Below are 12,840 nucleotides of genomic sequence, written 5' to 3'. Positions count from 1 at the left end.
AGTAAAACTGTTCTGTTTGCTAGTGAAGGACCCAATTACTCAGACCTGAGTGTCCTCCTAGTTGGTGGTTGCTAAAATGATTGCAAAGCGTACAATGCTGCTCTGAAAACCTGATTGCTCAGGTCGACAGGTTTCACCTAACAAGAAGTTGGGAAATGCATTTTAGCCAGGTGTCAGAGCTTGTTTTATGACATAATTTTGCTGACCACATATCTGTATTAATTTCCATTCATAAACTTCTTTAATAATAATCAGGCCTCATACCGCTTCATTTCTGAGAGCCACAAGGACGGGACATTTTCACTGCCATGTCCAGTAACTGTTGGTGCAATTTTATTTGCAAAATAAAATCTTTAAATCTTTAAAAATCTGACAAAAACAATGCGCATGTGCATTGTGCAGTTTTATACCCGCAGCCCGAGTTTCTGTGCCACCGCGCGGCGCAGAAAATGTTTTAAAAACATCCACAAAACTAGAAAGACATTTGAATCACGACCACACATTTAATTCTAGAATTTATCACAAGTCTAAAAGGAAAACTAGAAAAACAAAAACGTTACAAGCAAGGAGAATCAAAGTGTGACATTTAATCTTAAAACGCTTTCATCTGCAACAAACTTTCACTGAGCATCTTTTTAAAAATGACGAGAACCTGAAACTCTCAAATTATTTTCAATAAAGTTTCATCAAAAAACAAAACAACAACAAGAAGAAAAAAACTTTTAAGGGCTTGGATACAGAAAGGAGGCTTGTGAGGTTAGGTCCATGAACTCAGGCGTCTAAAGCCTCTTTCAGACATGCGCTCTTCTTCATTAAACTAACGGCAACAACGTATCAGCATCCTGATCACTCGTCCTTAAAAGACAAAAAATAAAAATGTGGAAATCTGTCTAGGTCAAACCTAGAAACATCCATGTATTATTGAAGCCAGCAATATTACATATCACATGTCTGAAAAGGGTTTAATAAACATCTGAATTTATTTTACACGCACGCACACACACACTCACGCCAACTTGCGAATGCATAACAGCTGTGATGTACAAACAAGGTAGGGCTGTATGATAAATACACTATCACTGTATCACAAAAGGATAAACACACGTCCATCGAAAATCGATGGGAATTGTGCCAAAAAAGGAAAAAAATAATCCTGATTTTAAAAAAACGATTTTTTAATTTTCTTCTTTTTACAAAAACAACATAACCACATCATTACACAACCGTCTGCAGACAGGCATCAGTAACGGCGACCGAAAGCTCCGCCCTGCAGCCCGCTGCCCTGCATCAGCTGGTTCTGTCTGTTAAGCGCTCCGGACAGAGACTGAGATGTTCCCGTGTTCATGTAGCCGCCACGGCCTCTGAAATCAAAGACGCACCGACATCAGCTCTGTTGTGAAACCAGCGAGGCTAGCTGCAAACAAAAACAACACTGAATGCAGAAGCTACTCACCCAGCCATTCCTCCCCGTGCCATGTGGCTCTGTCCTGGGATGGCTCCATCCCGACCTGGAATTTAAAAAAAAAAGAAAGAAAGATCCAAGTTAAGACATCAGTGCTTTTATAGCTAACACCTTAAAGTGCAGGTTGACCTACCTTGCCAGGGTCTGTCTCCATCCATCTTACGGTTAGAATCCCAGTCACGACCGCCCTCCCTAATAAAAGACAGGAAAACGGCATTAGTGGACTATAAAAGTCGCTTATTGCGCTTGAAAAGAAGCCAACATAGAGTGATATTCACCTGGGATTCATGCGCTTGTCATAGCCTCCACCCCACGAGTCTCTTCCGTCTCTGCCGTGTCTTTCTGAGAAGTGCTGCAAAAGGACACAAGACAGCTGAAACTTCTATATTCTCACATGCGTCTGCATATTCTACACACTAAAAGTTTAGCGTTTAGTGGCTTTTGCTGTTAGTTAAAGCTCTGAACCACAACAACATATCAATACTGTGGGAGCTCCCTTTAAAGAGCACTTGTGTTTGATATCCACACGCCAAGTTTGTGAAGCTGCAGTGCTCAGCTCAACTGTGTTTTATTTAACTTAAGAGGCTTTGCCGGTGTGCATGTCCCACATCTAGACTTCAATATGAAGAATTTAGGAGTCAGGGTGGTGCCAACAATAAATATTTGTGGTTTTTGTAACTCATGGTGTTTCTTTTCCTAACAGAATAATATCTGGGGGGAGGATGCAGGGTTCTTACCTGACCATCTCTGTCAGCACCCATATTACGGGTGTTGTCCCGCCTGTCCATCATCATGTCGTCTTGGTAACGTCCCCTTTCTCTGTGATCAAAATCCTGATAGCGACCGAAGTCTGAGCGGCCGTAACGGTCATCCATGGCCATACGCTTATCAGGCCAGTCGTCTTTCCTAAAAAGGAACCACAAAGACCACGAGGATCGACCAGTGAGCAGAGCTGTATCCAACAGTTAAACGCAGCATGCATCAGTGTCACACACACGTCACTGTACCTGCCGTCCATGTCGTAAGGCCTCTTAACGGGGCGCCGCTCCTGTTCATACCGCAGCTGCTCCTGCTGCCGTCTCAGCTCCTCGCGCTCCCTGAGGATCCTTTCCTGCTCTCGCCGCCTTTCGTACTCGATGCGTAGCCTTTCGCGCTCCAGGAACTGACGCTCCATGCGATCTGCGTCGAGACGCTGCTTCTCAGCCTGCAAATGAAATCGTTTGCTTACAGTTAATTCATACATTTTTAGAACTAACAGGGATTAAGGTGAGAAGTGAATGAAAGCAAATGTAGTGATTATGTGCAGAGTGCATCGGATTGAGAGTTGTACCAAAGGACGCATATTTGGAGGCAGAGAGGAGTCATGTGACGGTACCTCCAACCAGTGTCTCTTCCTCATTAAGTGGTTTCGCTCCTCCCTCTCCCGGAAGAGACGGATGCGCTCACGCTCTCGGTCAGGTCGGAATTCCCGATTGCGGTCACTGAATGAAAAAAAGCAAAGATCAGCTGCTATTTATTATCCGATCAAAACCTCAGCTAAGTGCTAATCTATAGAAGTGTCTTTATGAATACATTCTGCATTGTTAAGCTCCACGATGGGCTAAGTGTTATTTCTGTATTCATGATCCTTACGTGAATCTGCGTCTCTCGACCTCTCTGATCTCCCTCTCCCTCTGCCTTTGTCTCTCCCTCTCCCTTTGCTCCTTAATCTGATCAAATGACAAGATGTCTTTCCTCTCCTTACTCGAAGACGTTCGGTCCCGACTCTTGGAGCTCTGAAGAAAGAGCAGAAGAGTGTGAAGACGGGCATGATCTAACCACTTCATGCATCAACAAAACAACACTGATTAAGAGGGAGATGGCAGTTACAGGGTCATTAATCATTACTTACCCTCTCCTTGCTTTTGCTTTTGGTTTTGACACTGATAACAGGCTCTCCCTTGGACTTGTCCATAACTACAGTCCTCTCATTTCGTCCTGTCAAAAAATCATAATTATTAATGTCAAGTATGTAATAAAGGTTGTTTTTTTTTTTTTAAATCATGTCCAGGTGGAAATTCTAACACATCTCACACCTTTGCCATCTTTTCCTTCACCCTCAGACTTCTCATCCTTTCCATCAGACCTGCAGAAACATCCATATTGTCAGAAATCATTGAACAGTTAACCTGATCCTTATCTTGGTTTATACAAAGGGCTAAATGTCTGACAAACTACCCAGACACATGGCATGCTAAAAATATAAATACACCTGTGATATTTAAAAGCTCACTGGGCCAAATTTTCCCAGCAGAAGAGGCACTTTTAGCGATATCACTCAAACACAAGTCAACGGTCTGGCAGTCTTACTTGGAGTCAGTGGAGTGTCTCCTGTCACTGCTAGACCTCTTGGGGTCGTTCTTGTCAGCTGGCTTCTTCCCTGCAGGTTCATTTTTAGCCTGCAATGTTTCAACGGGAACACGTTTATTCACAAGCTCAACATCAGTGTGTTTAACCCTTTAAGACCTACCATAGAAACAAGTCCGCCAGAGCTTATATTATATTTTTACACGCTGTAGTGCTATTTTTGGGAGCATTTCAAGTTGATATACATCAATACAACTGTTATAGCCCAAATTTGAATAATATGTCTGCATTAAGTGCATAGAAACTACATAATTTGCAAAAAGTGCAATAAACTACAAAAAATTTTTAAACTATATATTTTTTTTTAACATATATTTCTAGTTAGAGAAATTTAAGAGGCTTATCCCTCAAAACTGTAAATACAAAAAAGTTGCACAAAATAGTTTCCCACCACAGGAAATTTATTTTGAGTGTCTTCATAGTTTTATTTTTGAAATACACCAATTTTTATATACTGCAGGAAAAACGAAAATAAATATTATAGTGCAAATTTGCAAAAAAGCAGCATATGCATCAAAATAAACTATTTCCAGCAGTGCAATATGAGTCCTAAGCATCCCAGAAACCACACAGAAAGTCATAAAGTCAAACATAACTTTTAAAAACACCAGTATAGGCTCATAAGGCCTTGATGGTAAAAAACTACATTTCCGCAAAATGACGTCACTTCCGGTTTTGGGCAGGACATGGAGGACATGCGATAGTTCGAGCTGACATAGGAAGTGTTACAAACAGCTGATCGGATCCGCAAAGCGTGTTTCTGGAATATTATGTTTTTGTTGCTGCAAGTGCTTTTTATGCAGTTTTTGCAAAGCTATATGTGGAAGGAAACGGTGACCGAGGACAAGCTGATGACATAAGATGTAAGTACAACTCCTCCGGTTTCATATGCAAAAAAAATTATTGCGCTAGCTTACGTGGTTACAGAGCTACCGGGATTTAAAAATAGTTACGCAAAATGGAGCGTGTCCGCTCTGACCGGCTTTAAAGGGTTAAAGAAACAAATACTACTGCCTTCTCTATAGCTTTCTAATTACTTCAGATCATTTCTAATCTTTGCCATTTTTAACCATTTTATTTACTGCGTGGTTTTTATTTAGAGCTAACGCTTTAGTCTGATTACAAACATCAGTTTAACAAAGTTTCAGGCATTGCAATACAACTAAACAAAATAAACTGCTGCTTCCAAATGATCAGTAGGGCTGCTCGATTATGGCAAAAGTGATAATCACGATTATTTTCACTGAAATTGAGATCTCGATTATTTGACGATATTTATTTAACCCTTTAAGACCTACCATAGAACCAAGTCCGCCAGAGCTTATATTGGTTTTTTTTTTACATGTTGTAGTGCCATTTGTGGGAGCATTTCAAGTTGCTATATATCAATACAACTGTTATAGCCCATATTTTAATAATATGTATGCATTAAGTCCATAGTAACTACATTAATTGCAAAAAAGTGCAATAAACTACAAAAAAAATTGAAAATCGTTTTTGTTTTGTTTTTTACATATATTTCTACTTGGAGAAATTTAAGAGGTTTATCCCTCAAAACTTTAAATACAACAAAGTTGCAAAAAATAGTTTACAACAACAGGAAATTTATTTTGAGTGTCTTCATAGTTTTATTTTGGAGATACAGCAATTTTTATATACTGCAGGAAAAACAAAAAACAATCCTATGATGCAAATTTGCAAAGAAAACAGCATGTGCATCAAAATAAACTATTTTAAGCAGTGCAATTTGAGTTCTAAGCATCCCAGCAACTATTCAGAAAAGTCAAACATGACTTATAAAAAAAACACCAGTATAGGCTTTTAAGGCCTACAAGTAAAAAACTACATTTTCCGTGAAAATAACGTCACATCCGGTTTCGGACAGGAAATGGCAGACATGCGATAGTTCGCGCTGACATCTGTTTCAATGTGGGAAGTGTTACGAACAGCCGATCGGATCGGCAAAGCGTGTTTCTGAATTATTATGTTTTTGTTGCTGCAAGCGCTTTTTATGCAGTTTTTGCAAAGCTTTATGTGGAAGGAAACCGTGACCTAGGACAAGCTGATGGCGTAAGATGTACTTACATCTCCTCCGGTATCATATGCAAAAAAAATTTATTGCACTAGCTTACGTGGTTCAGGTTCTACAGGGATTTAAAAATAGTTGCACAAAACGGAGCGTGCCCCCTCTGACCGGCTTTAAAGGGTTAACAATAACAATGTATTGAATAATGACTTTAAAAAATAATATAAAATAGTGTGCAAATACTGATAACAGTGCAAATGTTTGCAATATAAAAAATGAATGAAAAATGTAAACATCTATGTTTAGTGAACTTTGCAGTGTTGCTCTGTGGTGCAGCTACGACACTGTAGCAAAGTTTACACACTGTGTCTACTTGATCCACGTCTGACTCCACGAACCCATAATGTTTCCACACCACTGAAGTTTTTTTTACCTCTCTCTTCAACCAACGGCAGTCACTCTCCTCTCCAAATAACTTCTGCTTAGCTTTCCGAGCTTCCCTCGGGTCCTCTTAATTGTTGTGACACGTGTTCGAAACACAGAGAGGTGCGCTCGATTTGCCACACGGAGCAGCGCGAGAGTAATTCAATTCAATTTTATTTATATAGCGCCAAATCACAACAAAAGTCGCCTCAAGGTGCTTCATAGATACAGAGAAAAACCCAACAATCATATGACCCCCTATGAGCAAGCACTTTGGCGACAGTGGGAAGGAAAAACTCCCTTTAAACAGGAAGAAACCTCCGGCAGAACCAGGCTCAGGGAGGTGCTAATAATCGGCTCAGTCATTTTTAATGATCGTTGAAAGCCCAGATCGTAATCGTGATTAAAATTCGATTAATTGAGCAGCCCTAATGATCAGACTGTCAGATGAAATGTTAGTTACTATAGAATAAATACTAAAATCAGCCGTCCTTCTGTCCACACTCACCCGCTCCACAGAGATCATCCTGCCATGCAACTCGGTCCTGTGAAGGTGGCTGATACACTTGGTTGCTTCCTCTGTGGATGACATGGTGACAAACCCGTAGCAGCGAGCCCCGGGACTTTTGGCATTGGTCACCACCTTTGCTCCGACAACCTGCAGGACATTTATAAAGCCCATAAATATTTCCTGTTGCGTCCATGCAGAAAGTAACTGTCTGGCGACACTGGTGAGAGACCGTTTTCAATCAACTAACCTTGCCATATTTGCTGAAAAGCGTCTTCAGATCAGTCGCTCTGGTAGTGGAAGAGAGGCCACTGACCCACAGATTCCTGCTGCTGCTTGCTGCGGCCCCAGCTCCAGCACCTACACATGTGCACCATAAAATAATGAGCACACAGCCACTGAAAACAAGACCACCAAGACAAAGAAGCCATTTGATTTACTCACCCTTTTCATCCTTCGACTCGGTCTTGCCATCTTTCTCCTCAGCGCTAGAGAAGAAGGGGAAAAAAGCCATCAACCTACAACGGTGAGGATGTTGGCGAGGACATCCACGATCTTCTGGCACACATGTTTGTATTTCTGTTATATAGCATCTCTCATTGCCTACAGCGATCAACCCAACATGTACCATAGTGCAGTGATGTACTGGCGAATAAATGGAGTTATATCCTCTGGCAATCCGAATAGTTAGGTTTTTAATGGATAATAAAGTGGGACGGGTGAGTGCAAGGAATGGAAAAATGGGGGAAACAAACCAAAACAAATGTACAAAACGTTTTTACCTCCAAAAGAGCATCCAAATTTTGCTAGCACAAAGGGGCCAAAGCAACAGAGATAACCATTTTTGGTTTCTAGTATACAGAAAGCAACAAACCTCTTTTTCTGATCATCGCCCTCTACAGAAGAGGACTCTTTCAGTGTCGAGGCTGAATCCGCAGCAGCTTTCTCTTCTGTCTTCTCATCCTCCTCAACCTTCTTAGCCCCCGTTTCTGAATCAACAGTTTCAACCTCGCCGCCCTGTTTGCTTACACTAACAGCCTGCGACATTTTGTTTTCACCGTCAACTGTCTCTTCTGGGGCGTTCTGTTCCTCCCCAACCTCTTTGGGATCAGTCCCCACAACATCCCCGCTGCCCTCCACATCTCCAGCGGCAGTCACGTTGGACTGGGCACCTGTGTCGGACACACTTTCTTCCCCTCCGGCGGTGGCTCCTTGGTCTTCTTCAGGGCTCGTCTCGTGGCTCTGGTGGTGATCTTCGTTATGCGGCTCAGATAAACAAGACCCGGCTACTTTGTCATTTTCTACGGATTTAACAGGAATAGAATGGCACATAGTTTAATCACTTCTGAAACACATCAATGGTTAACGAGGAACTGGCAAGGCCTGGATTAGGAACGTCATGACCACTGGCCTGTGCTCTTAGAACTATGTATTAAAACGATGACCCTAAAGAGAGACTGGAAAAGGGCCCAAAGGCTGTTGGGACAACCGAGCAACTAAAGGGGCTAAAACTCATTTCTCAAGCTCAACAACTTCACTCTTTTCACCTGATCCAAGACAGACAAAGAGTAGAGTGCTGAAGAGAGCCACAACATCAGCAGTACACCGGAAGCTCGCTGAACTCCATCTTCTTTCAGCCTTTGAGACTTTTCCAGCGTCCATTGGTAGTGAGCAGACCTTCAGCTCAAGTCCAGCAGCTTCTTATCCAGCTGATTTATGATTCACCGTCTTTAAAAAGTCGTAAGAGTTGACAAATCTTGATGCATCTTCTTTGCCTTGACCTTCGCGTGGCAACCTAGAAACACTACAATCACCTGCACACCTTAAACCTCCCTCACCTTGAAACTGAATTGCTGGCAGTGTGAATCAACTTGTTAACCACAGTCACGCGAGCGTGTGAGAAGATATATGGTAACTTGACCGATATTTACAAACGAACAAAGACAAGATCATATGTGGCTAAACAAATTTCAACACCATGTCAGCAATTCCCTTTGGGCTTCCAGTCTCTCTTGTTGGTTGAAACTAAACAAAGTGTTTGCATTTTCAAGCTTAACACTGCACATCTACACCTCAACCTTATGATGAGCCAATTTTTTTTACAGTACCTGTTTCTTCTTTTGTGTCGTCAGCCTCTGGATCCTGAGCCTTTAACACAGAAAATGATGTCTCGTTCAAAACGTTATCGTGTTTTAACAGGCTCTGCAGGTAGGGGTGCACCGATACCGATACTGGTATCGGGTATCGGGCCGATACTGTAAAATGTGTGTGTACTCATACTCGTAAAAGTTAACCGATACCATGAACCGATACTAACTTATTTCATTAATCAGAGGGTGGCTTGTCATTTTTGTTGTAGTTTTTTAGATTGGCCACTAGGGGGACATCCCGCGCTAAACAGGCACAGGGTTAGGCGAGTGAGACTGGTGGCTCCAGATAAAAAACAGAGAAACTGGAGGCTGCTGTAGCTAGGCTAAACAAAATGTCAGCAGTGTGGACCGGAACAGTCAACTTTAACTCAGGTTTTGGAAAAGCAATGAAAAATGTCAAGAGAAAATCCACAGGCAGTTAAAATAACAGAGGCTCTGACTCATTTTATTGCTCTGGATGACCAGCCAATGCCAGTCGTGGAAAATGTAGGATTCTTCTCAGCATACTCGAGCCGCGATATGAAATTCCCAGCCGCCCACACATCAGGGAGATAATGGTGCCAAAACTTTCTGAAGAGGTAAAGACAAGCAGTGTGTGCGCGATGTCAGTCCTTGGTTTAACGGCACAGTGGTCTGATGATCCACGGGCAGATGAGGAGTTTGTTCGTCAATGCCAAATACTTTCGTTATTTTGTTTGTTTGTTTACAATATGGACACTCTGCAACAATTTAAGTTTATTTTATTCTCAAACCTAATTTGTATTTATTTTACTCCAAACAGAAGTGTTTATTTATTATTCTGAAAGCTCGAGACAGTGCCAATAGTTCAGTGATATTTTGTTAAATTACAATGTGGAGACTCTGCAATAATTTAACAGAAGTGCTTATTTTTCACTTGAAATTTTTTTGTTTTTTATCGGCAGAGAATAAAATAAAACCTTTCTTCCAATTAATTGCATTTGTGTGTGTGTGTGTGTGTGTGTGGTAGAAGTATCGGTTTTTGTACTCTGTATCAGCAAGTACTCAGATCCAAGTATCGGTATTGTATCGGTTTGAAAAAATCGGTATCGTTGCATCCCTATCTGCAGGCGTAAGAAATACTTATCAGTAAACCTACCACATTGGCCGCTGAAAATGTTGAATCTTCATCCTTATCCAGCATCTCAAATTCATCCATCTGTTAAAATATATTCAAATAAACTAACATTAAAACAGAGTTACAAGTAAAGATTTTGCAGACAGGTTTCTAGTATTCTCTCTCACCTCGGGACCTCTCGTGTCTTCTTCTGACTCGAGTGCCCTGTAGTCGTTTTCTTCATTCATCCCCGAGTCGTCCTCTCTGTAAAAGTTCTCGCTTCCGTACTCGTCGTCTTCAGCCGGTATTCCGTTGTCATTGTCAGTCTCGTCCAGAATGTTCATGTCAAGGATGTCCATGTCCTGCATGTTCTCGTGTTCGTGCTCATCCTCCTGATTATCCTCCTGATGAGACAAAGACGTTTTTAATACATCAGCCGTAGCATCCAAACTGGAGGAAAAGCAAGATAATCCTATCAATAAACTTACATGGCCATCGCGGGAATCCTCCTCCATAGTGCCATCCTCCGGTTCATCGTTCTCCTGCTTGGTATCTAAAGAAAATACACTTTAGTTTAGTCTTCGCCTGATTTTGACAGGTGACTAAATCTCTCCCACGCATATTCTGTTATCATTGCTCTTGCTATACTCTTCTTTTAAACCCCCAAAACGGCCTAAAGGTTTTATTGACATGGTAAATGGTAAATGGCCTGTATTTGTATAGCGCTTTACTAGCCCCTAAGGACCCCAAAGCGCTTTACACATTCAGTCATCCACCCATTCACACACAGGTGATGGCAAGCTACATTGTAGCCACAGCCACCCTGGGGCGCACTGACAGAGGCGAGGTTGCCAGACACTGGCGCCACCGGGCCCTCTAACCACCACCAGTAGGCAACGGGTGAAGTGTCTTGCCCAAGGACACAACGACTGAGACTGTCCAAGCCGGTGTCGTGCCAAACTAGGTATCCCCGACAGAATTTGTTTCCCCTGCATCGGGAGCACACGCTGGACTGTCCAAATCATGGACAAATAGTATCCCACATTGTTGATTTTTAGTTTACAAACACTTCTTATAATGACTAACTACTCCTGACATTTTTGAGATGGTAGCTCTTTATACAACGACGTTATAGTGGGATACAAATAATATCAGGCTGATCTTGCCACAATTTGTTCCCCCTGTGTAAATCACGGACAAACAGTATCCCACATTGCTGATTTTTTGTTCACAAACACTTCTTATTATGACGCATTACTCCTGAAACTTTGGAGGATTTAGCTCTTTATATAGTAAAGTTACAGGAGAATAAAATAGTTATCAGCCAAAATGTTAATGGTTTGTTAAAATAATCCCATCTGATACGCCGTGAGCAATAAATATATAATTTTCTGTTGTAACCCTCAAACTGAATGGTAATGTAATGATACTAATTTTTCACTTTTTCACAAAATGAAAACATCAGTACTTGCTGCGTGCTCCCAGCACAGGGAAAACAAATTCTGTCGGGGATACCTACTTTGGCACGATTACAAGGCGAACTCCCAACTCTTGAGCCACGATCGCCGCACATTATCAAAACTCTTTGTCCATAAAGATTTGGGAATTATAAAGGCAAGGAAGTCTGCATCATTTGACTAACAACAAAATGTGCTCAGTAATGTGAAGCGAACAGAAAGCGACATATAACGAAATACCGTAATTGTTCACGAATGCTGCACAAGCACGAAATACAACGACATGACATATCACGTGTCACCTGCCTTGCAGAAGCCTCTCGAGCACAGAAACAAACGGAAAACATGCTGTTTTAAGAGCTTGCTGCAAATCTTACCTCTGGCAGCGCGTTTAGGTGTGACGTTAGCCTTTTTGGTGGTCAACTCCGGAGCGACGATAATCTCGTCGGGATTCCCACCCTCCTCCTCGACTGCCTGTTTGTCAAGAGTACGGCAAAAACGCTTTACAGATTGTACATTTAAGCAACAGTTGAAATAAAAACATGTCAAATAGGTGAATGCACGCAAATTAGCGGCATTAGCGAGTTGTTTGGTACAAGCGTATGCTAGCACTTAGCATACATTTAGGGTCAACGGCCTTGTAGCGTAGTACGCTTGAAATTTTGCGGCTGTGTGAGCGTCAAACTAAACTTCTACAATGCAGGCCTTTCTGTGCATTTTAAGCATTGTTATTCAGCGAATGGCTGTTTAAGAGACTGTAAAATTCAGACCTTTTTAAGACGCTCTGATAGCACGCTCTTCACGCCCGTCGTGTCCAGGTTTCGTTTCTTCAGCTCGGCCTTCAGGTCTATGACCCGCAGCTCCGACAGTTTGCGCACTTCTGCACCCTCCGGCACCTCCACATCTGCTGATGGGTCAGCCATCGCAAGACACGGGGAAATATCTCTTCAGCTTGCAATAGTAATGATAATATTCCTTCAGAGAGCCGTGTTTACTGGCGCCGCACAACGAATGGAAGCAGCGGGATTACTAAATTACAGCAAAATGGCGGATGCTGCAAGCAAAGGTGGTGACGACACAGCGCAGGCGCAGTGCAGCGATAGTGCGGAGACTTGCACCAACCAGCGACGAGGATCTGATGGCCGTGAGAGCGCAGAGTATAGTAAAGTTAGCAGCTGCTGTTATTTATGCAAGCGTTAAAACACGATAACAGCACACAGACAGCTATTTTAGTTAGTTCTTCTTTTCTGCTCCCACCATCTTCATCCTTCTTACCCTACCTCTTACATCCTCCACTGTTACACCAACCATATCCACTCGCTCCACCCACTCC

At 42.1% G+C, this 12,840-nt stretch overlaps 1 protein-coding gene across 2 annotated transcripts; it reads right to left on the bottom strand.

Moving 5' to 3' along the window:
• Positions 1–483: 483 nt before the first annotated feature.
• safb (scaffold attachment factor B) lies at positions 484–12,581 on the bottom strand. Of its 2 annotated transcripts, none has more exons than XM_087835871.1 (21): positions 12,278–12,581; positions 11,885–11,981; positions 10,539–10,603; positions 10,239–10,454; positions 10,093–10,152; positions 8,934–8,973; positions 7,700–8,126; positions 7,270–7,313; positions 7,076–7,185; positions 6,826–6,975; positions 3,812–3,900; positions 3,538–3,587; positions 3,354–3,439; positions 3,095–3,237; positions 2,793–2,943; positions 2,470–2,666; positions 2,200–2,368; positions 1,741–1,814; positions 1,596–1,654; positions 1,454–1,508; positions 484–1,361 (listed from the first exon to the last, which is right to left on the bottom strand). In XM_087835871.1, exons 1-21 carry the CDS (start codon positions 12,428–12,430, stop codon positions 1,241–1,243), a joined length of 2,556 nt encoding a protein of 851 aa, XP_087691997.1. In that variant the 5' UTR covers positions 12,431–12,581; the 3' UTR covers positions 484–1,240. The 2 variants fall into 2 exon arrangements, with proteins under 2 accessions (XP_087691997.1, XP_087691998.1); XM_087835872.1 differs by having other exon boundaries at positions 2,838–2,943.
• Between the last annotated feature and the right edge of the window lie 259 nt (positions 12,582–12,840).

This window comes from Neolamprologus brichardi, chromosome 23 (genome assembly GCF_056152115.1).
Source record: "Neolamprologus brichardi isolate AB-2024 chromosome 23, ASM5615211v1, whole genome shotgun sequence".
Taxonomy (NCBI): Eukaryota; Metazoa; Chordata; class Actinopteri; order Cichliformes; family Cichlidae; genus Neolamprologus; species Neolamprologus brichardi.
This window is presented reverse-complemented; position numbering and strand designations above follow the sequence as displayed.

Coding starts and splice junctions, on each gene's coding strand:
- safb (XM_087835871.1), bottom strand. CDS start 12,430: ATGGCTGACCCATCAGCAGATGTGGAGGTGCCGGAGGGTGCAGAAGTG. Junction 7,186..7,269: donor CGAGTCGAAGGATGAAAAGG/GTGAGTAAATCA, acceptor GCACATGTGTAG/GTGCTGGAGCTGGGGCCGCA. Junction 3,588..3,811: donor AGACACTCCACTGACTCCAA/GTAAGACTGCCA, acceptor ATGTTTCTGCAG/GTCTGATGGAAAGGATGAGA.